The following is a 21985-nucleotide window of genomic DNA, read 5'->3' on the forward strand; positions in this document are numbered from 1 at the left end:
CAGCAAAATGAAAAGTATGCCCCCTTGACTCTGTGTACTGAACCTCTCAGCTGTATTTTAAATATCTGAAGCATTTCCTGAACAAGTCTTGATCGTGATGTGAAATTTCACTTTTACTCAGCACATTGAAGGGTCAGTAATCTCTAACTTACGTTGAAGTTTTAAGCACAACCACAGCAGAATAAGCGCCACAGTGGGGTACGTATTGCGAAAGCGCAAAACATACCCAGAAAGGCGAGGGTTCCCGCATGTCATTATTTTAAGACATGCAAACTTTCCTGCTCATTTAGAGGGTAAGTGTAAATACACCTTAAAAAGTAGCAGTGTGCAATTATGCTGGGGTAATTTTTTCGCACGTGTAATTCCCTAAAGCCATTTAGAGCCGGAGCCTAATCAGTCTACTTGTTTATAGCTCTGTCTTTCGACACCCGTCTCAAGCTATGTATTCGTTGCAAAAGATTCTTTCCCCCAAAAGAAATGTGTTACCAGTAGATGTAACGGTCAGGTTTAATAATTGCGATGAAATCTGGCGGTACACGAAGCAAAACAGTGAAAAGCTGGGCTTAGATAGTGACGTTCTTCTTCACTGTAGATGGCCCTAATACGTGCCCAGCCTGGCTGAGTAATTTTAGTTGTTTACAAGAACAATTACAAATTCTTGGTACACCGTTCGTCTCGCAAACGTTTCTATAACATTTTACAACACCTGTATTAATTTTCATACTCCACGCGAAAATGTAGATTTGTTTTATTGGAGTCATATATCAATCTTTTATAACAATTAGAAATATCAATAATCTCACAAAATCAAAATGAAATATAATTTATTACGTTCGTGTTTAAAAAGCAGCTCACAGAAGCGCAACAGATACGTTTTTTTAGCAAGAGCCAACCCGAGGCACATGAACACATGGGGAAGGAAGGGGATCAACTGGAAGGCGAATGTAAATAGGATCGTTCAGGCAAGTCGCCCGCAGACAATTCACTCGTTAAGGCCACTGAAAAAATCTTCTACACAACCTACACCCAAGAACTGACTAGCAAATGTGATACCAAAGCTAGCTCCGAGTGCGGAAGCCGCGGGACACACCACTAGAATACATTTAGAAACGGCATATAGATCTCGTGCACGACCAGGAACATGCGCATCGCCTTTTTGTTGGCGACTATCTTAACTTTCTGGCATAAAGCCCAGACTGCTACGCTTTCGAATTAAGTTCAGGATACCTCCCACTTAACTAAGATTTTGAAAGGACGCACAACGTGAAAAACGATGAAGAGAATGAAGAAATTATAATCTCGGTCTGATGCAAATGGGCTGAAGAGCTCTGGGCACAAAAAACGGCCAAACAAAAACACCCCGCCCCAACATGTCAAGTAGAGAAGTCCCAGATGTTGTGAAAGATTACATGGGGACACTGAAAATATCGCCATATAAGTTAAAACAGATGGTGTGCTTACCATGCCACGAAATCAGCCATACGGCAAGACACAGCCCCTAACCACGTGTATGTAGGAACAATAAATGTACTTATGAGGATTCCCCCCTTTCTGGCAGGACTCTGGCTTTTGCTGCATGTAAAAAACATGGTTATCTTTTCTAAGTCCAGCAAAGTCCCATCATTGAGGCCCAAACCATGGACGTTTACTGAGCGCAACACTAGCAACACAATGAAACTGCATTTGGAATATATGGAACCAGGGTTCCACCCCTCGCGGGGTTTTAGTCCTGTGAGGGGTAGATATAAGATCGCAAAATGGCCTAATATGTATTATCAACCGTAAAGGTAGCGCAACGCTACCCGATTACTTATTGAGGTTGACAGGCGGAAGGCGTTCAATAGCGTTAATCATCCATCAATACTAGATAAGTAGCTCAGGGTAACCAGAGTGCTTAAAACTGGATTGGAAGCTTCCTAAGCTGACGACAGGTTCACCTCATAGCATAGGTACCGGGATGAACTCACCGAATCTAATTCGTGAATAGGGGCGTTACCCAGGGGTATCCTCGACCGACGTGCTATAATTTTTTACAACTTGAGTAGCAGCATCGCTATAGGTGGGCACATTTTGCAGTCTACGCTGTCTATATATCAATTTCGGATCAAAGCAGAGGCCTTCGGTCGAAAATATGTTAACAGGACTTCAAGCAGCTATCTACTGCCTTACCGACACTTTTCCCTGTTTAAGGCTATATTTGCGCCAGATTAAACTGAGTTTCTGCTTTTAGGTTAACAAGAGCTTTCTGGCGCTATTCCAACTACAAATATACATATTGGACATTGCTATTCCGTTCAAAACCGTCTTAAGCTTCTTGTATTACCAGTGGGCAGCAGGAGCAATTGCAAACAAGAAATCAATAGGTTCAAGTTGGGCTGAAGCCGATATGCTACATTTAGTTAATCAAAGCTCTAATACATTTCACGGCACATGTTGAAATAGCACTGGCTACGCTAAAAAGAGCCGTGTCAATAGGTGCGATATAATATAGAGTTCGGGTGTACGACCTCGCTGAAACGGACCGGAAATATCTCGACATCCTATATCGAAGAGTTTTTTGTGCAATGACTGGCCTACCTCGACATACATTTGTACCCGCACTGGAAGACTCTGTGGCCCAGCTGCGTGTTTACTGGCCATGTTGAAGCCTTGAACATGTTCTGGCAGTGCACCTTAAATGGCTACATAATAAAAATGTCCCACGGCGTCATCCAGAACTGTGGAAGCCTTTATCGAACTCCCCTATAACCGACCCATTTAGTATAACACATTTCAGTCACCTTTAAGTACAATATATTTTAAATAAATTTTTTCTTTGCGTGCACAAGGAAGCTCAGACCGGGTACTCTTTCGCAACCGGCATCAGCCTGACCCCAGCTGCTCCTCCTGGCCGTCCTGACCCCGAACCCCCGACGTCAGGGCTCTCGTGACATGGTCAGCACCCTGGCTGCCGTTTGTGCATGCTGCTTTGGCGTGTGTAACACGCCATGGCTTCAGGACTTACGTGACGGTGCCCGGGCGCGTAGAGATAGTGGAAACCACTCCCGGTTCAGGAGGGCGGGCGAGTGCTCGCGCACGCGTCCACACCGGAATTTGTGCGAGAACCGTGACTTCACGATAGCCCTTTGAAACCCCTCCTTTCCTTCCCTGGGCTGGGCTGTATGAGAGTGAACTCCCCGACTGAGTTCAACAAAATCCCCAGCTATTTTCTCTTCACTTCTTTTTTGATAAATCACCAACACCACCAACACCCTCCTGTCGAGTTGGCCGCATCAGTGTTAGATTTGTGGGAACCAAGCCTGACGGGGTTAAACGATGATGCAAATAAATATTTCCTCTGCGGTCGACGTCAAATGTGCCATTCCATGATTAGTGGCTGGTAGGAACGAATACGAGCAAAAATAACACGAAACATTGGTGTCAGTGCACCTTTAAGACTGAGCGCTGCAGTGATGAACTCCTTTATTTCCTATGTGAACTAGCGAGCACAGCATCAAACAATATTTTCCGCAGATACCAATCAGATATGAATGAGGCACACGACTTTACTTGTTTTAAATACAACTTTGTATACGTGCTGTGTTATGTAGCCCCTCCGCCACTTACAATTTACAGGGTCCATCTGCGACGTTGTAGGCAAGTGTGAAGCTGCTACTGTCATCGTTCTCACAATATTTAGGCATGCGTACTGCGGGATTGTAGTTAAGAAAGTAAGCTACCAGAGTGTGTTACGTATAAGTTTTAACAAATACTGTTTTGAATAGCCAGAACGTTGAATAAAAACGTAGCAATAGGTACCGCGTGGTAACCCTTTAAATGCAGAAGCCCACGTACCGCGAAAGAAAGCAATTTGACTCCCTCCATTTGTAATCGTGCCTATAAGTTAGTGCATGACTTTTGTAGTTTGGAACATAGCCCGGCTCTATTGCGTGCCAATAATCATCACACTTTTAGAGCAGTCATGTTTTGATTTATGTACGAAGTAAACAAACACAACAAGCCAGAGTTGAAATGTCTTGGTGTTTTCTAACAAAAGTTTCTGCGACGTGTGCGTATTTCCTGTAGTCTATTTTTTGACATATTGCGCCGATTGTTAAAGTTGTACGCGCACGAGCCAGTGTCGCCGTAACAATGCTGGTTTGTGCGTACATGAGTAGATGGCTATTTTAACTCTGCAACAAAATATTTTCACCTGTAGCCCCCGAAATTTGTACGCGATCAAACATTTCACGCAATTTAAGACCAAACCTGAGTGAGCGCTCAAAGGTATTTCTAAATGGCTGCATGTTCAATTATACGTCGAATGGCAAGTATGCAATGTTTGTATCACGTAATATTTTTGGCGCTTCTTAACGCGGTTATTGATATGGATTTTTGTGCTCAGTTGCCATGTTTATTATGGGTTCATCATTGGTCAGCGCAAAATGATGCTTGAGAGCGCGGAAATTTGGCTTTCCAAATACTCTCCATTCCTGCCAGCGCATGGGGGTTTTAAAATTATTTTTTTTATTATCCTGCGCCAACATGGCCGTCCTGAACACAAGACGAATGAAAATGATGATAAATTTCAGGATAATGTAATGTTTGTGGAGGCAATTGCGATTGGGCAGCTTTTTTAATTCGGTGTGTTTTGAGGTTAACGAATGCCAGACAATCCGCTTGACGAACAATGAAAAAACTTTTTAAATATCAGACCTCTACACAAGAAAGTCATAGGGTGTCATAGGAAGAAGGCTATATGTGACAAGGTTTCTTTTGGGAGCTGGTGATTCTTTAGAAAAAGATATTACTCAGAAACTTAAATTCTCAAGAACTTCGTTTTTGAGAATTCCGGAAATAATATGTGCGTATCCCTTAAGTCTTTTGACTCAAATATGCTTACGTGTTTTCAGATTACATTAACAACGAACAGAGAATTATGAACCCTAAAAAATATTTCACTTTTAATTATTCTTGAAAATAACTAAATCACTGGGCATCTCCTGTTTCGGTTATGGGAAAAAGATATGAACATTTTCGTTAATTATTACCGCGTAAATTTCCATATTTTGTAGCTAAAATAAATCTGCAATTACAATTTTAAATTCACTAAATGGAAGTAACGTACTGAGTTTTTGTTATAAATTTCTTCAGGTGAGAGTAATGCTTGGGAAAGAACCACGGAAAACGTGAAACAATACCCCAGGAATTACCCTCGGTTTTAAAGGAGGTTAAAGAGACCCTGACACACTTTCCATAAGCCCTGGCACTCTTCCTTCGCGTATGGAACCACTGCGAAAGCTATAGTTATCGCCAGCACAGATCGGCACTGAGTGAAGTGCTCGTCGCACCACATACGCCTTCCATTTCTGCTATACTTTTGTGCCTTTTTTAAAAGTTGCTATCGGAAAGCCTTCATTGCTACAACTGAAAAAAAGGGCCCATCTCCCCGCGAGGGGAACTCGAGTAAATGCGTCGCATAGGGGGTGGGTGTAATGCGTTAACGTTGAGTGTTTGGGGAGTTGGTGGTAGTGAATGCGTTGTATCAGCAGCTTCTTGACGTAGTTTGAATGAGTCAAGGATATAAGACGCATTCGTAGCCTTTCATTCTGTGTCGGTTTTGTGGCGCAGTGGGAAGAGCACCATGTACCTCGCGTTCCGCCAACAGGTAGTGAATGCATTGTATCAGCAGCTTCTTGACGTAGTTTGAATGAGTCAAGGATATAAGGGGCGTTCGTAGCCTTCCATTCTGGGTCGGCTTTGTGGCGCAGTGGGTAGAGCACCATCTACCTTGCGTTCCGCCCTCAGGGTCGTGGGTTCGAAACCAGGCGCCGGTAAGTATTATTTTTGATATAGTGTAGGGGGAGGGGTGTGGACCTGTTTTTGAGAGCGAGGAGGGTAGCGTGATGCGGAAGAGGGGGAGAGGCGCACCAGGAACGGCTGTTGCGGACGCCGAGGCACGCCAACGCCGACAATGCCGGGTGACATTGTGAGTTAAAGAAATGCTCTGCATTTAAAAAAATTGGCCGACAGCCGCTACATGGCCTTAGTGATGTAATTCGAGCAGTCGAAGAACAGCAACAACGAGAAAGAGAAAAACTTTTTTGAGGGAGTTTACAAGTTATCTGACGTCTATAGAGCTGTAAGTTTTGGCTAAGGTATTTTTGGACCCCCTAATCTACGTACTGGGTGCGTTAAGTGAGTACGTTCTAAAAGCAATTAGGATTACAAAAAAAGTTGAGAAATGTTTTGCAGGGTCCTTTTGAACTGGTAAAACTCACCGCAATACGCAAAAAATTGACGTAGAATAACATCAAAATTTTCAACCCAGCTACAAGGAAAATCGAGATGACCCATTCACGTTGCTATGTTATTATCTCATTTGTACAACACATGTACCGTAGGTAATAAAACAAACGTAAACTGCAACAATTATTTGGGTTAGCCGCTTCTCTAATGGGCCAAAACAGGCATTAGAAAGAGAGTGACTGATTCTTTCTCAATGCAAATGCATTTCTGAATTCATTACAAGCGAAATTTGGCTCCTGCCGGTTGAGAGCACCTGTGACGGGGGGATTATGATTATATACATAAACTGCAGTAGGAGTAGCATCGCCCAACTTGTAATAATAGAAAACTCGGACTTCGCAAACAAGAAGTGACTATTTGGTACGGCAAAGATGCAGAAAAAGAAGTAACAGCTGTGCTGGTGACCACATAATAAGTTTCACTAACTTGTTCTATGACAAAAACCCCATAGTCAAGCTGTTGTTGGGCAAGGAAACGATGAAGGTGATAAAGGAGCACATTTAGATGATCCGAGCGATTACGATACGGAATGAGAATGGCCACTCGATGCCTTGAGGTGCAGTTGTTTGGCTTGAATCGGCCACCCTCGGATACGTGAGGAAACTTGTGTATGACATCCGTTAGCGACCCGACATTCAGGACTGGTTCAATATATCCAACTGCAATGAGGAAAACAAAGTTTTTGTCAAGCATTACCAGCGAAGTATATTTTGCTGATTACTACAAAAATGTATGCTGTTGCCTTGTCGCAATTCCTGTGTGGACTAACGCGCACCTTATAACACAATACACTAAGGCATTGCGGGAATATACCAATTAGGTTGTGTTTTAAAGTCGAGAAGCAAAATGCAAAAATCAGCCTGTACGATTCAGGAATGCATCTAAAACAATCAATATTTATAAGCGAAGGACCTAAAATGCATAAAAAACTGCATCAAACCCTGGCCTGCCGGGCCAAATCTTAATTATATTGCCAGATATAAAATTCCTGATTCTCACTGCTCAATACGAGACTCTCGAGAAAATAAATTAAGAAAGAGTGCTAACTTACACCAAGAAGAAAATTCAGGCAGAACAGAAACCTCAAACTTTATTACGGTTGTGCAGAGGAGAAAAGTGTAATATGACATCGAAAAGCCTCTGCGGCACAAATGGGAGTATATCTGAAAATAGGGGCCATGTCAGGTTTGTAATGGGGATAGACGCGGATGAATACATTTGGCACCGATGTCGTAGTTTCCATCCCAACCACTGCGAAGAAAATATAGTCACTCGTGAAGCTTCTGCATGAAGGCATTGCGCCAAAAGTACCCTAGAGACCCTATGATGATGGAAAGCGCAATCTAAAGTAAAGCATTGATTGAAGTAAAAAATAATTTTTTTATGTGATAGCTACCTGTCTTTTTTCTACCTGTTATCCAAATATCACAATATTTTTTTATTTTTTACGACACTTGTTCTCGTTTTTCCAGCTCTCCACTGAAAATAACGCAGAAATTAATCTTTACGTTGCCTTACGTAGCCTGCTCACTCGAAGTCCACTTGAGTTTTGTAAGCAATGTGGACACCGCCCTCTTTAAATACAGTTACTGTGTTGTGTGCAGTAAACTCTATACGTAAACCATACACAAGGAAGCCGTTTTAAATAGATGTTCTGAAGGTTTGCAAGGGCTTTGATCAAGTTTTAAATATGGCTAAAAACTTACTCGCTGCTCTTGGATTTCTCATAAGAGTTAATGACCCGTTCACCAATCAACCGCTCTTACCCACAATTTTGAATTTTTTCTTTAAAACTTGTGTGTTCCCAAGTGTATTTACACGAGCTAAATTAGTTTCGCCCCATAATAAAAGTAATCCGACCCAAATACACAATTGTCGAGCATTTTTCATCCTTCAAGCGGAGCTTACTTTGGCACGCGGACAGCCACCCCCCGCAGGGGCGGGAATGAGTCACAGTGCTACTCGTTATCGGTGCATTTATGCGGTGTGGTAGTGCGCTGCGTGCATTGGCGCCAGCTGAGATCGCGCACTCGACGGTCATCGCATCGTGTCAGGAGCACTTCGGGGCCCGTGGTAAGAGCCCGGAGGTGAGTAGGCCTACTCTTCATGGTAAAGGTGAGTAGGCCTACTTATCATGGTAAAGGGGAGTAGGCCTACTCATCGTGGTAAAGGGGAGTAGGCCTACTCATCGTGGCAAAGGTGAGTAGGCCTACTCATCGTGGAAAAGGCGAGTAGGTCACATGGTTCGGGTTCAATTTTACCTCACAGAGAACAAGTAGCAGCTACCCTGAGTAAAATGAATTTGTTCCTACACAAACGATTTGGTATTTTTATAAAGACGCAGACGCGAATAGGTTGACAGCGCAATGTTTTTAGAAGATACGTTTTTTTTTAATTTTTTGACATTTGTTTGTAGAATCATCTCAACATCTACTCTTTCTGCAATATATCCTGGGTTGTAGGTCACAAAATGTTACAAAATGGCGGCACATAAAGCGGGAAATTCACCATTCAGTAAGCAAGGTTAGCATTATAAAAATCTCGAAACCAATGGATACTCTGTTGACTAACCAAGTACAGGAAAAAATTTATCCTTTAGTTTCACTTCGAAGTGGCTGCAGCGCGCGAACTTTTGTAAGGACAATTCACAGTCCCGAAGGCTGCGTTAGATTACAGACTACGAAAACAATCATTTAAAAGAAACAGCCTCAATTCGGTAATAAAATGAACGTTTTATGTACACCATTGCGTGACAACATTATGCGACGCGACACACCGCAGTAAAGGAAATTTGGTGAAACGGCTCCCTAACTCAATTTAAGACACGCAAAAGCGGGTGTTTTGTCCAGCAGCCACACCATTTAGGTGTAATTATTCATAATATAATATAGCTGGGCGTGTAGAAAGGAAGAACAGAAGAACATTAAGAAATCTAAGCATTTAAAAGGTTATTAACCACACCACCCGTCCTTTATTAAGTTCGAAATTATTATTTTTAATTTATTGCTCCTGTTAACATTCGTTAAGTTCTCGGACTCTCAGTTGGTGCGATGTTCGGGTATAAAACTTTTGAATGCCTATAACATCAGCTTTACTTCATGTGTTTTAAATATTTCCAATTATGTTTTTAAACAAATATTGTTGAATGCTTGTATGGTGATGGCGGCATATTTTTTTTTATATTTACGGCACATAATAATTATCCTCACACGCCTGGCACAAGTTAAGTGAAATAATATTAAAATGCTTTTTGCGTACATTTTCCTAATGGACAATAAGGGGTTATTATTTAGTGTACAGTTTTAGTGAAGCCATACTGTTAATATATTAAATAAAAGATAAGCTTAGATTTTTTTGCAAAGCAGGTAAAAGAAAAATTTTAACTTTGTCGGCTTTGCTGTAAAACTTTCTCGTTCACTTTGTACCCCCGACTGTCATCACTTGACCAGATGCTTGGACGGCACCCTCTCAAACTCCTTCCGCTTGCTAGCTATAGCCACGAGCATGGTGTTCTTCCTATCGGTATCTTTGCCTCTCAAGGCGGCGCCTATTGCACGTGTGAAAGTTGCCCACCCTCCTCCGGTGCTACGGTTTCGCTATTACGGAGCCTGCTCACATTTATTTCGCAGCTCTCGAAACTTTGCCACGATTATTTCTACTAGATGATGATGTTTGGATTTTAATGGCGCAAGCCAACTGAGGGAAAGTGCGCCAAACAAAAGTAATTTGATGAGAGTTGCATGAAAGTAAAAGTAAAGCATTTCAGTAAAAATAAACAAAGAAAAACACAATGTAAAGAATTGACTTATGTCAAAGGGCCTGGCTGTCAAGAATCATGAAAAAAATGAGGTGTCAAAATTTTACTTCGGTAAGAAACTCAAAAACACGTTTAATTGAAAACATCGGCTGATGTCATAGAAAGCAGGTGGGTGTTGCGGAATATGTTGTGTGTATAATTGTCGGAAGTGTTTGCGTCATGTTATGCCAAGTGCCCTGTATTGAATGAGTGTGTGGATTACGAATAGGCCCTCTCCACACTCGCTGCACATGGGTTTTGGTAATCCAGTCAGCAGGTGGACGTTTGTTACATGTGTGTGGCTTATCTGTAACCTTGCTACGGCAACTTCTGGGTTCCTTTTGTGTGAATCATTTGTGTATCGTCCCAAGTGCGGTTTTACAATGTGCAGTCTGTCTGTTCAGTCCAATGTTTTTGCCGTGTTTACGTAGTTCTAGTTTTATGTGTCGTTTGAAGTCTGCGTAGGGTACTTTAGTTTTGTGAACTCTGTGAGTACAGCAGCGGCCATTTCACGAGCCACCTCGTTTTCCGCGATCCCTGAGTGGCCTGGGACCCAACAAACAGTCACCCGAAAGTTTGAGCCTTATGCTGGCATAATCGTCCTTAAAACGAAATTGATTATGAATGGCCTGGACTTTTGTCAGGATGATAACGCCGCCCGCACTACGCTTAGTAAATCAGCGTAAATGACAGATTTTTGAGTATCACATTTGACAATGTGATTCACCGCAAGAAAGATTCCATAAGCTTCTGCTGTGAAGATGCCACAAGTTACATTTATGTTCTCAGAAATATTAAAATTTGGTCCGTGCGCAGCACCTGACACGGCGGAGGCAGTTCAGGGGCATCGCTCTAAAATTTTGTACACTGGTACTTCTGCTGCAGCGACTAAATGTGGTGCAGAATCGCATTTTTCGGTGGCCTATTTTTGCCGACTTCGATGAAAGACTAGTCACCCGAGATAGTGCCAAGGTGCCAAGGTGCTATAAAATTAATGCAAGAAGATTTGAAAGGGTTCAACAAGGAGACAAAGTGAAGCCGCCTACTCTCTCTCACTATTTGTGAGAAGGGAACACGAATGAATGGGCAATTTAAAAAAGAACTGACATGTGGATGTATCAATAAAAACAGGTTTAAAGGGATGGTTATCGAATAATGAGACTTTACAAGCTATAAAAGATCAACATAAGCTGGCTGGCACTCTACGCACCATTTGTCGCATTCCACATACAGGCTTTCGACAGGGCTTCTACGGGAAGGCGTCTTTAGAGGCAAAGCCCCATGTGCAGCACAGGGTCCAACATTTTTAGCGCTGTTTTGTAGCCGGCCCGTCGACAACACTTCCAAGATCCAAACGATACCCTACCAAAGCGGCATAAAGGCGCAGCAGAAGTTTTGTATCCGCACTGTATGATTGGTTAGATAGGACGTTCAGAATCAGCATTTTTTAGCCGCTTAATGTGAGAGATGAACGTGAGTTCGTCATCCATCGCCGTACCAAAAACTCTTGTTGCCTTTTAGGAGGAATAGGGTCACCGTTGAGATTTATTTCAGGATCGGGCCTTACTCCGCGTCTCCTTGAGAGTACGACTCACGTACGTTTCACGGGATTAAGTTTGAAACCATTCCCTACTGCACAGCGCGAAACTTTCTTTACCACAAGCTGGACTTGACGTTTACATATTGATATGTTACACGATTTAAAATATATCTTTACATAATCCACATAGACTAAACAGGAGATCGATGGAGGAAATGCTTTCTGAAGGAAATTCATCTTGACGTTAACAGCGTGCCGCTGAAAACTCCGCCTTGAGGCACACCATTTTCTTGAAGGTGAACACTTGACACTGCCTACCCGAATCTGACATAAAATGTTCGCTTGGACAACTACCTATCAAGAGTGTTCAACATCTTCTCTGTTACACCTTACGACTTTAGGTCTGTAAGAATGCCGTAACGCCATGCCGTGTCACACGCTTTTTCGATATCAAAAATACGGTCATGCAGTACTGTTTGTGTACAAAGGCTTCTTCAATGTACGATTCTAATGCAACAAGTTTATTATTTGTTGATCGCCCTGCGCGGAAGCCCGCCTGGCAGCTCTCAAGAAGACCATTGTACTCCAAAAACTACGTGACCCTCGGGTGATTATCTTCTCGAAAAGCTTGCACAGATAGCTGGTCAGGGCAATGGGTCTATAGCTTGCGGGAGGAGAAGGGTCCTACCCTTTTTTTAGAAAACCCACACCTATGGCCCCCCTCCAAAGCCTTGGAAGGTGCCCCAATAGCCATATTTGGTTGTATAGGTGTAGGAGTGTCTCAAGAGTGTCTACGTGAGGGTGTTTATAAACAGTGTATGTAATGTTTGCACGTGGAGCTGAAGGCTTACAAGTGGAAAGAGGAATATTCAGCTCATGAAGTGCAATTTCAGAGTTGTATGCAGGCCTTTACTTGTACTTCTCAGGTACGGGCTTTTTTCTGCAAATATTTTGTGTTGCATTAAAGTGTTTGTGTAGCGTGCAGAACTAGACACGTGTTCGAAGTGTTGTGCGAGTGTGTTAGCCTGGTCTTCCAGTGTGCCTCCTGTCGTGCTACCTAGGAGCAGGCTATGTGTGTGCTGTCGTTTGAGTTTACGTATTCGTGTCCATACGTTGTGGGTAAAGACGCCATCTCTGCCTTTCTGCTTCACGGCGTACACGCTTACCTAATGCCTTTTCCCTCTATGAAGAAATAGGTTATGGAGGATACTCCACGCCGTGTTCTGCCCTACCGCGCACGCCTGTAGCCGTCAATCCACGGGGGTAAAGGAGGCCTAGGGAATGGACTTGGTGCGTTGTGACCAGCAGAATTGCCTTCTCTAAAGGTTAGTGTGTTATGTATGGTGTAGATGTCTTTGTGAATATGCTCAAGTTTGCTGTTGCTTCGAGAAACTTGAAATGGGAAGGTGAACTGTTGAGGCCTTCATTTATGTATGTTAGTAGGGTAGGGAAGTGTTCACTGCCATATCAATTTGTGCCAAAATCCCACTCAAGCGATGGAAAGAGGGCCGCAGAGCCAATAGGCAAGTCAAGGATTGAATAAGTGTTGTGTGCTATGGTATGTAGGCTTGTATGTAGGCTTGTGTTTGTTAAATTGGCATTATACTGAAGATGTTAGAATTTTTTTATTAGGTGACCTTGTGCATCCGTGCGAAGAGAGACCCAGAATTGTGTCATTGAGGTTGCCTGTATGAATGAATAATCGCATTGAGGGCGCCTATAAGAAAGGTTCTGCTAGCTAAACTAGAAGGCCCTCGAAATCGGAGCTTGAAAGCTGGAAATTAGTAGGGATGTAAATGCATCACGCTGTTATTAGCCTGCTGCAACGTATGGTTTTAATGGCCATAGCGTCAATTAAGTTCTTTAATTGGACAAGTTGACATGCCAATGATTTTCGAACAATGATGGCCACAACACCCGAATACGCAGCACCACCACCCCTCTCCTTCTTAAATACCGAGTAACTGTTCAAGAGATCTGCATTTTTGGAGTTTAAATGTGTTTCTGGTACACACATCCCACTTGGCTGATTGGAATGCAATAATTGGAAGGCTTCATCAAGATTTTTAAGGAGGCCTGTGCAGTTACGTTATATAATATTTTCTCTCCCCATTATGTGCATTTAAAGGCAGCTGGAACACGTGTGTGTGTGTGTGTGTGTGTGTGTGTGTGTGTGTGTGTGTGTGTGTGTGTGTGTGTGTGTGTGTGTGTGTGTGTGTGTGTGTGTCTGTGTGTGTGTGTGTGTGTGTGTGTGTGTTTATGTTTTATCTTTTGGGGCTTGTATTCTTGGAGCGGGTTCTTTGGGCTTTTCTTTTGGTTTGGACGCCGCAGCCCGTTCCTCGGTCTGCGATGCAATCAGGAACGGTCCGACTTCCATTTCCTCATCGCTTGTCCAGGGGGTGTCTGGCGGACCGTGCCCCCTGGACTTGGCACCCTTTCCGGTACCATTGGTTTCACCCGCCCCCGTCGCATGCGGGCAGGCGGTGGAGCTTGGATGGGCGCTGCTGCTGGCCCCCCTGTGTCCATCTCCTCCGTACCCTCCGGTGCCCTTGCGCCCGGAGAACTGGACACGGGGGAAGCAGCAGCGCTCCCAGCGGCAAACGCAGTCGTCACTTTCAGTAGAGTCGAAAACGCAGCGATACCTCGCGACTCTGGGCTGCCAAAGGCACTCTGACAGGGGATGGGATTAATACAGCATCTACAGATGTTGTAGAGGTAGCAGGTGGCTGCTCACTTGGGGACTAAATAGGACGGCAACATAACAGCAACAAGGCTGCAGTGGGCTGCTGTGCTAGCCAAACACCGCCCCAGGCACTGGTGGGCAGCGACGGCGTTATATGCGGCCGAGAGCTGCTTGTGCTTTTTGAGAGCTTCTACACAGGTGGCGTTTTCTAACTTTTATGTGGATAATTTTCTTTATCGTACATGATTTTTGTACACGCACGCGAATGAGAACGTGCGGTCCACTGCAATGGCGGTCCGCTGCAGGAATTATCAGTCTCGGCACATTGGGCACATGTCGACGTTCCTCTGCATGATAGGGTTTCACAGCCGTATCGTTGACACTCCTAAGATTTGGTACATACGGTCGTACATTGCAGCTAAGAAAACACACTTTGACCTTTTTTGGTGAAGTTGTGCGATCAAACGTTAGTGTTAGTGCTTTGTCGGACTTTCGTGATTTTCTCTCCGGATTACGATTACTTTTACTGCACTTACGCCTCGGGGTGGGAGCGTCTTAAGAAGGTCCTCCTCTTCCTCAGACTCTAGATCTTTCCCTGATATGACTCCTTGCGAGATGTTTAGGGTTCAGTGTGGTGTCACAGTGGCAGTCCATTCGGGCACCATGGTCTGTTTCAGTAGGTTCTCACTGAAGTTTTTCTTTTTACTTCGACCAGTTCATCACCTGATGTGAGTTTCTTAGCATCATAGTCGGAGCCAACAACAGACTGAACCTAGTCGTCAACAGAATGACAGACTTTTTTGCAACGTTAAACGTTTCTACAGAATGAATAACAAGAGACTTCTAGAAATGTTCCGATTTAACTTTAACTAGTAAGTCGGTGCGGCCCCTTTTTGGGGGGTGAACATTGGATTGGGGGGATAAATAAAGACTATGCGACATTTAGAAAAGGAGGGGACGGGGGTACTTCCTTCGCTCGGTTTACCTTGATGCCGAGAGATGTCCGGGAACTCTCTGCCTGGTAAACAGACAGGGAGCCCATCCTCCGTAGCTTGACCAAGGCTCCGACAGCCACCGTTAGTGGTTTCTGCCCTTCACCTTAAAACTCCTTGCCGGGGTAGATTACAGCTTGAGTATAGGGTTCGGGGTCCGTGGTGTCACCAATACCGTCACCAACATTACTCAAGGTGTCCCGTGAGGGGATTTACTTTAAATTCACGCGTTCCATGAAACACATAGATCTATTTCTTTTGAACTAAAACTGCATTATAATAAAAAATCGTTTACTTCTTCTTTGAAACACATTGAAATACTTGAGCTAACATCTCAAGTAGTGGTTTTAATCTACATCTGCAACGTCTGTGCTACCGTCGTAATTAAGGGAGCTTAATAAATTTATTTCGTTTAACTTTGTAGTCCAAATATTCTTTTTTATGCAGCTGTAGGGTTATTTATTTACAAGCTAGTTGCTAGTCTAGCATGTCGGTAGACGCTGTTACCACGTCGTTTGGGTCTAATTTCTCAAATGAAGCTGATGCTGTACTACAAATTATTCCTGTCCATGAACAAAACCATCCCCGGTTTCGTACCTTTTTTTTAGATCTTGGGGCATTTTATGTTGGAACGCGTTTAAAAGCGAACGTTGCCTAATTCGTTTATATGTGTCAGCGCATCATTTTGTTGGCGAGAGCTTAATTATATAACACAGCGGTTGTTCCGTTTCCTTAAGAAAGGAGGTCGAGACTTGGTATGAAGGGAGGACGTGCCCCAAAACGCGTCGAAGAGAAAGTTTCTTTTATTGATGCTTCTTAACTCAGAGGATAGAATTTTCCGAGTACGGCACGAATGTATAGGCTTGCACGGTTTTTTTTTGGTGTTCCAAACCCAGAATACACGGTTTTCCGAGTACTCACCAGAAAACTGTTATAAATCCGAGTGTATTCGTCAGTAATGAGCAAGTAAACGTTCAACCAAAACAAAATTGGCTTATAACCATTGCTTCAAATGTAATCCAAAATGCTTCGGTGGTTATCATCACCTTTATAAAGCAGAAAAGACCATGATTGTGTTGTTTTTTCCTGAACGTTAGTGTGAACCATCTGGGCCAGGAAACAGCACTTCTGTTTCCAGTACCGTTAGATGCCCCTTGTTTGTTGATTCTTGGTGAGCACACACGCTGTGAGAAGACCATGTAAACACTACCCGACGGGATTATGCGGCGATGGGTTTTCGTTCACTGTATATGTGTTAGAGTTGTCGAACCCACGTTGTCCCCGTCGCATATTAGGGCCGCCAGACCAGCGGGGTTGCTTTCTAACTTTGGCAACCTCGTAGAAGATGCAATTTATGGTTTTAAAAGACACCTCTATTACAATCAATTTTAAGTGCCACGCGTTGAACAGCATCTTTCTTTCCGTTCTTTCCATGACTTTCCATGCGTCTTCCCTCCGAAATGCGATGCCTCGGAAGGCGGCTTCTTTCTTCCTGTAAATGCTGCATGGGAGCTTGCTAGCGGTATGGCCTCTGACAAGTATCCTCACGAGTTGGGGATTGTCACCAACGCAGCAATAACTTCACCGCCGCAGCTGTTGACGGGACCTACCCAGATACCCCCCAGCTGGATGGTTCTCGTAGAATTACTAATGCCCACAATCGCTTTAATTATTTTGAGCTGTTGGAAATCATCACCGCAAAAAGACCAGACAAAAGATATCCGCGTTTAACGGTGCGCTAAATTGTTGCTCCATCACTGACGGCGATACCTATCTAAGGGAGTATAATGGCCCTTCGTTACTCAGTTGTATCGCCGAAATTTAGGGCAAAATCTGGGAGCTGGCTACAAAGCGTAACTGGTGTTTACCCCATATTACGATTTCATTTTATTCTGTTGGGATTGGAACTTGACGTGGTTATTGACACAACACGACAAAACCCAAATATGGCGAGAAGAAAATCAAACCTTCCCAGCGTGCTAAAAATATAGTAGTCCTTACATCATTTGTTCACAAATATTTATAGACGGCTTGAAATGATTAGTACGATGTGTTTGTGTTCAAGAAGAAGACGTTCGGACAATTATGATGGACTAGTGTCGGATGAGATAAACTGAGCTAGTACACTGGTTGATTCGTGATCGATAGTATAATAAGCAAAGAGGTGACTAGTGGAGAAAACAACTGAATATGTGAATTAGAATAAAATCCGGGAGATGACGTTAGATTCAGACAAAAAAACTCCCACCTCCCCTGGCGGGAACCTCTGTGTAGATGCGACGCATAGGCGGAGCGGCGAAGGGACCGCGTTTTATAACGCACATAACATTGAGGGGACTGCGTAAGCTGGTCTCAGTCGATGACGACGTTGGCGTACTTGTAAAGCGGCGTGGACTCTAGGTGTTTGAGCCAAGCGTGGATGTTGCTTCGCCGGGGAACGGCACACCGGTTATATGCGCAGCGCGCCCGAAGGAGAAGAAACCGCGGAAGAGAGAGTACTGCAGATGTGCCGGCCCCAGCGCGTCTGCCGCGGCTATGACGCAACACAATCCAACACAATCCACTTTAATCCAATCCAATGTAAATACAATCCAATCCAATTTATACCAAGCCAAGCCAAGCCAAGCCAAGGCAATCCAATCCAATCAAATGCCCCTCGCGAGAGAGTGTTCGCTATCGGAGAGGAGAGGGGGTAAGCGGCGGAGAGTGCTGCTGGCGTGGCGAGGAGAATTGGGGAGGGGTGGACAACGCCGACTACAACGACGACGACGCCGGAGGGACAACGCGAGTGAATCAGATGCTCTGCATCTAATCACGGGAATGGGACAGGCTTTAGGTGTATTTAGTCGGTTTAAAGGCGGTAAACTATCGCATCTGCTCTCTTTCCGGGTGAACGAGTAAGTACAGCGTAGTCATCCCTATAGTCTACCAAACTTTTTCTTCAGAAACGTACGAAGACTTTAGTTCTGAATGAAAATATGCTTCTTTCGTCCTACCATACAGGAGGAGGCCACATACGCCGCGCATGAATACCTAAATTTTATGCAACGGTTTGTGCAGCAGGTATACTGCAGTGAAAATTATAACCGTAAAATATATGTTACATTTTCATCCAAATATGAGGAAGAAACAATAAAGTATGAGACTGGTTGCGGGTGTGTGAAATGTAAGTGAGCAACTTTACGCCATTTGCGCCAAAGGGATGGCGGGAATAACATTCGCATACCATGCAGCGTTGGTCACGTAGACCCACGTGGGCACGCACACGCGCGTGCGCACACTCACAAGCATACACAGACAAGCGGACATGTGCATGTGTGAGCGTGCAGACCCAGCTGTTGACATCACACTCTTCCACTGCGGTAGTACGGTGCCCTGCTCCAAAAGGTTCACGGGCTATGGCTTTACAGCCATGGACTTCCAGAATTACTACGTCAGGCATTTCGAACGTCAAAACTTATGACTAAAACAGTGACACTGCATGCGTTCAAAATTTTCAATGCATGTTGCACCTGTTCTCACCCGAATTTGGTGGAATCACTGGGCATAACAATGGCGCTGACGTGCTCCATTGTGGACTCGCACGCGGCGTGTTAAGACTAATGTTCCGTCGAGTTACATCAGCAAGAGGTCGTAATGATAGCTTTGGGATTCGCTTTTGCGAAAAATTTCCATTGGGTAACAAGGCCTTGATGGAAATTACCTGCAAAAGGACAACAAAAAAGTCAGTTGTAGGTTGATATCTAAAGCAAAACTTTTATTGAGTAGCATTCTCGGTCTACTACACTGGAGCTTTTGGGACTTTTGTTATTAACGTATTTGTGCTGCAGTAATTCTTTCAGGCGCGGAAAGTTAGCAGCATGACTTTTAAAGTTATTCCCATGACGAAGTGCTCAGAGGCGACTACTTTGGCTACTGCCGCTGAAGGCACGGTTCCATATGTCTGTAGCTTACCACAATCTTCACCTTTGGAATATGTGATGCAATCCACAAACAACTGAACAGGATTAAAGTGTTTTGTAGATTTAAAAGTTGCCGTCCGAGCGATTTTTCCGAGACAAACGTCTGGGAAGAAAAGCGGAGTCGAAAAGAAGCGAAATCGCAAACCGACTACACACAACATAATAAAGTCAGTCGCGCTCTGTAGATGGTGCTACCAAACAAACGAACAAACAAAATCTAAGAAAATGACGCTGTCATGGTTTTGAAGTTCTCTTCGGGGAATGCAAGATATACTCAAAATAAAAACATTATTTAAAATTCTGTGTCACGCTGTCGTGGCTGAACCCACCAGGAACGTAACAAAGCTGAAAACATTGGCTAGCGCTTTTGGTTGAGGCACGGCCACAAGAAGCACATTTTGGCGCCAGTCTCCCTAAGGTGGTTGTCTGATGCCTCTGGTCCCCGCCTGGTGCCATAAGCCTTCCTTGACGTCAAATATTCTTGGTTACTCTAGCATGCAGGGACGAACGTATTTCTCCATGTATCTTGCAGGGCTTGATTGCCTATGGCCTGGCTGCCTGTCGTCACCACCCGGTCGGCAGTTATTTCTCTGCAACTTTTCTCCGTGTGGGCTGTGCTTGAAGCATGTCCGTTCCCCTTTGCCGATTCAACACGTATTAGCGGTACTGCTGCGGTCCTTAAGGCAGTGTTGCACAAACAACATTTAGGAGTTTATTTGCACATGCGGTGCGTACAGAAAGCCTAACATCTAGTTGGTTGACGATCATTATTCTCCAGCGTAACAACGTGCTTGGGTAGGGCACTATGAAAGGAAATAGAGGTGAACATGATTCGACGCTTGCGCTTTGCTGTACTGGACGGAGCCCAAATCTGCAGACACAATTTCGTCTTAGTTTTTTAATTTTTTTCTGTTACAAAATGTGACCTTGTGGTAAAGACGATGACGAAGAAGTAAATAGGGCAGCAGCCACTGCACGGCAAGCGACGCTTGATTCACCATCATCAGTCGAACTACGCTACCCGCTTAAAAGCCATAATTACCCAGTGGTCTTATAAACCGCGTCTGCTTCCTCGCCTTTAACGGCCTGTAAAAGCTGGAATTTCTCCTGACATATTTATCAGGTATAATATACCCATAAAAAGCAGGCATTCTTTTGAAGCTGCTGTACCCTAATTGAAGACACGTAATCATTCCTGCTATAGAAAATATTTGTGCATTAAAGAATTTTACCGCACAAAACTGAAGACATAACTTACCGCCGACTTTTTGTCTTCGTATAAAATATATACTACGATACAAGTGAACATCCATGCTAGAGCGAAAGCACCGCAAATCTTAAAAATTTTAAGAGCCGTAGATACGGGGAGTTTGAACACGCTGTGGAATTCTGGGTGTACGGAGCCCGTTCTTTCACGTGACATGATGCTGTTTTTTATTTGTTTCTTTACACATCAGGGGCGGCAATCATTTAGGAGAAATAATTTTTTGTTTATCTGAAAAGTTCAGTCAAGGGGAAAAAAAGTGGAACAGAAAATCACTGTTAGTAGAAAAGTCTAAACTGTGTTTGGTGTAGAGCAAAACGTTCTTTTAACAACTTTGTTTTACACCTCTTTATACCAATCTCTGCAGTCCACAAACAACCTTGCCTCGGACATTACGCGTTACAGGGGGCTTGCAGCTCTGTCAAGCTGTCGATTTTTGACAGCTTTTACTGCTCGCTCCCAGCGTCATGTACGTTGTGCAAGATGCGAATAAAGACAAACAAACAAACAAACAAACAAACATAGTGTCTTCGATTGGAAAAGCAAATTAATACTTGAAAGTTGAGCAAAGTGAATGTTGCAGCGAATAGGTGAGCAAACATTACCCATAATCGTATAAAAGGGTGAATACGCTATATTCAATGTAGGGTTGTATTAGGCAAAGGGTGGTATCTCCAGAGCACATATGTCGAACTTAAAATTTCTGCTAGGCTGAAATTTCCTTCAGCCGTGCGTAACTTCTGGCAAACGTTTAGTAGAAGTACGATACCCCACTTGTGTGGTCACTTTAGCCTTTGAATAAAAACACTCGTCAGAAGTGCAAGAGAAACCCAAAACATACTGGTCCTAGATAGGAAGTTGAAATAGCTGGTCCATGTTCGGCTTTTTCATCAATGAGGAATTCCCGCAGTTGCAGTTGACGAGTACGGATATGGATAAGGGTTTGGTTTTGACAGCAATTACAAGCGAAAGGTTAGGGTAAGAAAGCATGCTGTTTACCAATTCCTAGGACACGTTTGAAGCGAAGCCTAACAGGCCCATCGGTCTAAAAATATCTATACACGGGCAGATAATTTATAACTGCAGAACCGCAAAGAGCCATGTCTGCTCTGAGAGCTCGGCCTCACATCTCCCGGTCTGTCACGAGGCCCATTCTTGGGGTATCATGTAGTCAGAAATGACACACCGTTGTTGTGCCGAAACAAATTTATTGAAATATTCCTGTAGACTGTAATGAACTACTACAAAATACAAACATCAAATACGTCAAAAAAAATTTCAAAATATCGCATGCCTTCCTAGCATTTTAGCCTCGAGTATGCGGCACTTGGTCGTAAACTTTGAGTTTTGAGCGCAGTTCAATTTCTGAAGATATTTACATGTAGAGATCAGTGCCTATAAAGCACGAAAAGCCTCGGTGAGCTGCAAACTGATTACGCTCTTTTTATATAAAGTGCGAA

General features: G+C 43.7%; 1 protein-coding gene across 1 annotated transcript in view; it reads right to left on the reverse strand.

The window, feature by feature from the left end:
• LOC144146718 (beta-1,4-N-acetylgalactosaminyltransferase bre-4-like) overlaps positions 1-21678 on the reverse strand; it is a 39183-nt gene extending 17505 nt beyond the window's left edge. The window contains exons 1-3 of the mRNA XM_077678645.1: positions 21653-21678; positions 18822-19042; positions 6715-6947 (exon numbers count right to left, since the gene is read on the reverse strand). Coding sequence (XP_077534771.1) covers positions 6715-6947; positions 18822-19042; positions 21653-21678 — 480 coding nt within the window. The remainder of the gene's footprint in view (positions 1-6714; positions 6948-18821; positions 19043-21652) is intronic.
• Positions 21679-21985: the final 307 nt, after the last annotated feature.

The sequence above is a fragment of the Haemaphysalis longicornis genome, unplaced genomic scaffold (genome assembly GCF_048455015.1).
Source record: "Haemaphysalis longicornis isolate Haplotype H1 unplaced genomic scaffold, Haemaphysalis longicornis Haplotype H1 scaffold_7, whole genome shotgun sequence".
NCBI classification, from domain to species: Eukaryota; Metazoa; Arthropoda; class Arachnida; order Ixodida; family Ixodidae; genus Haemaphysalis; species Haemaphysalis longicornis.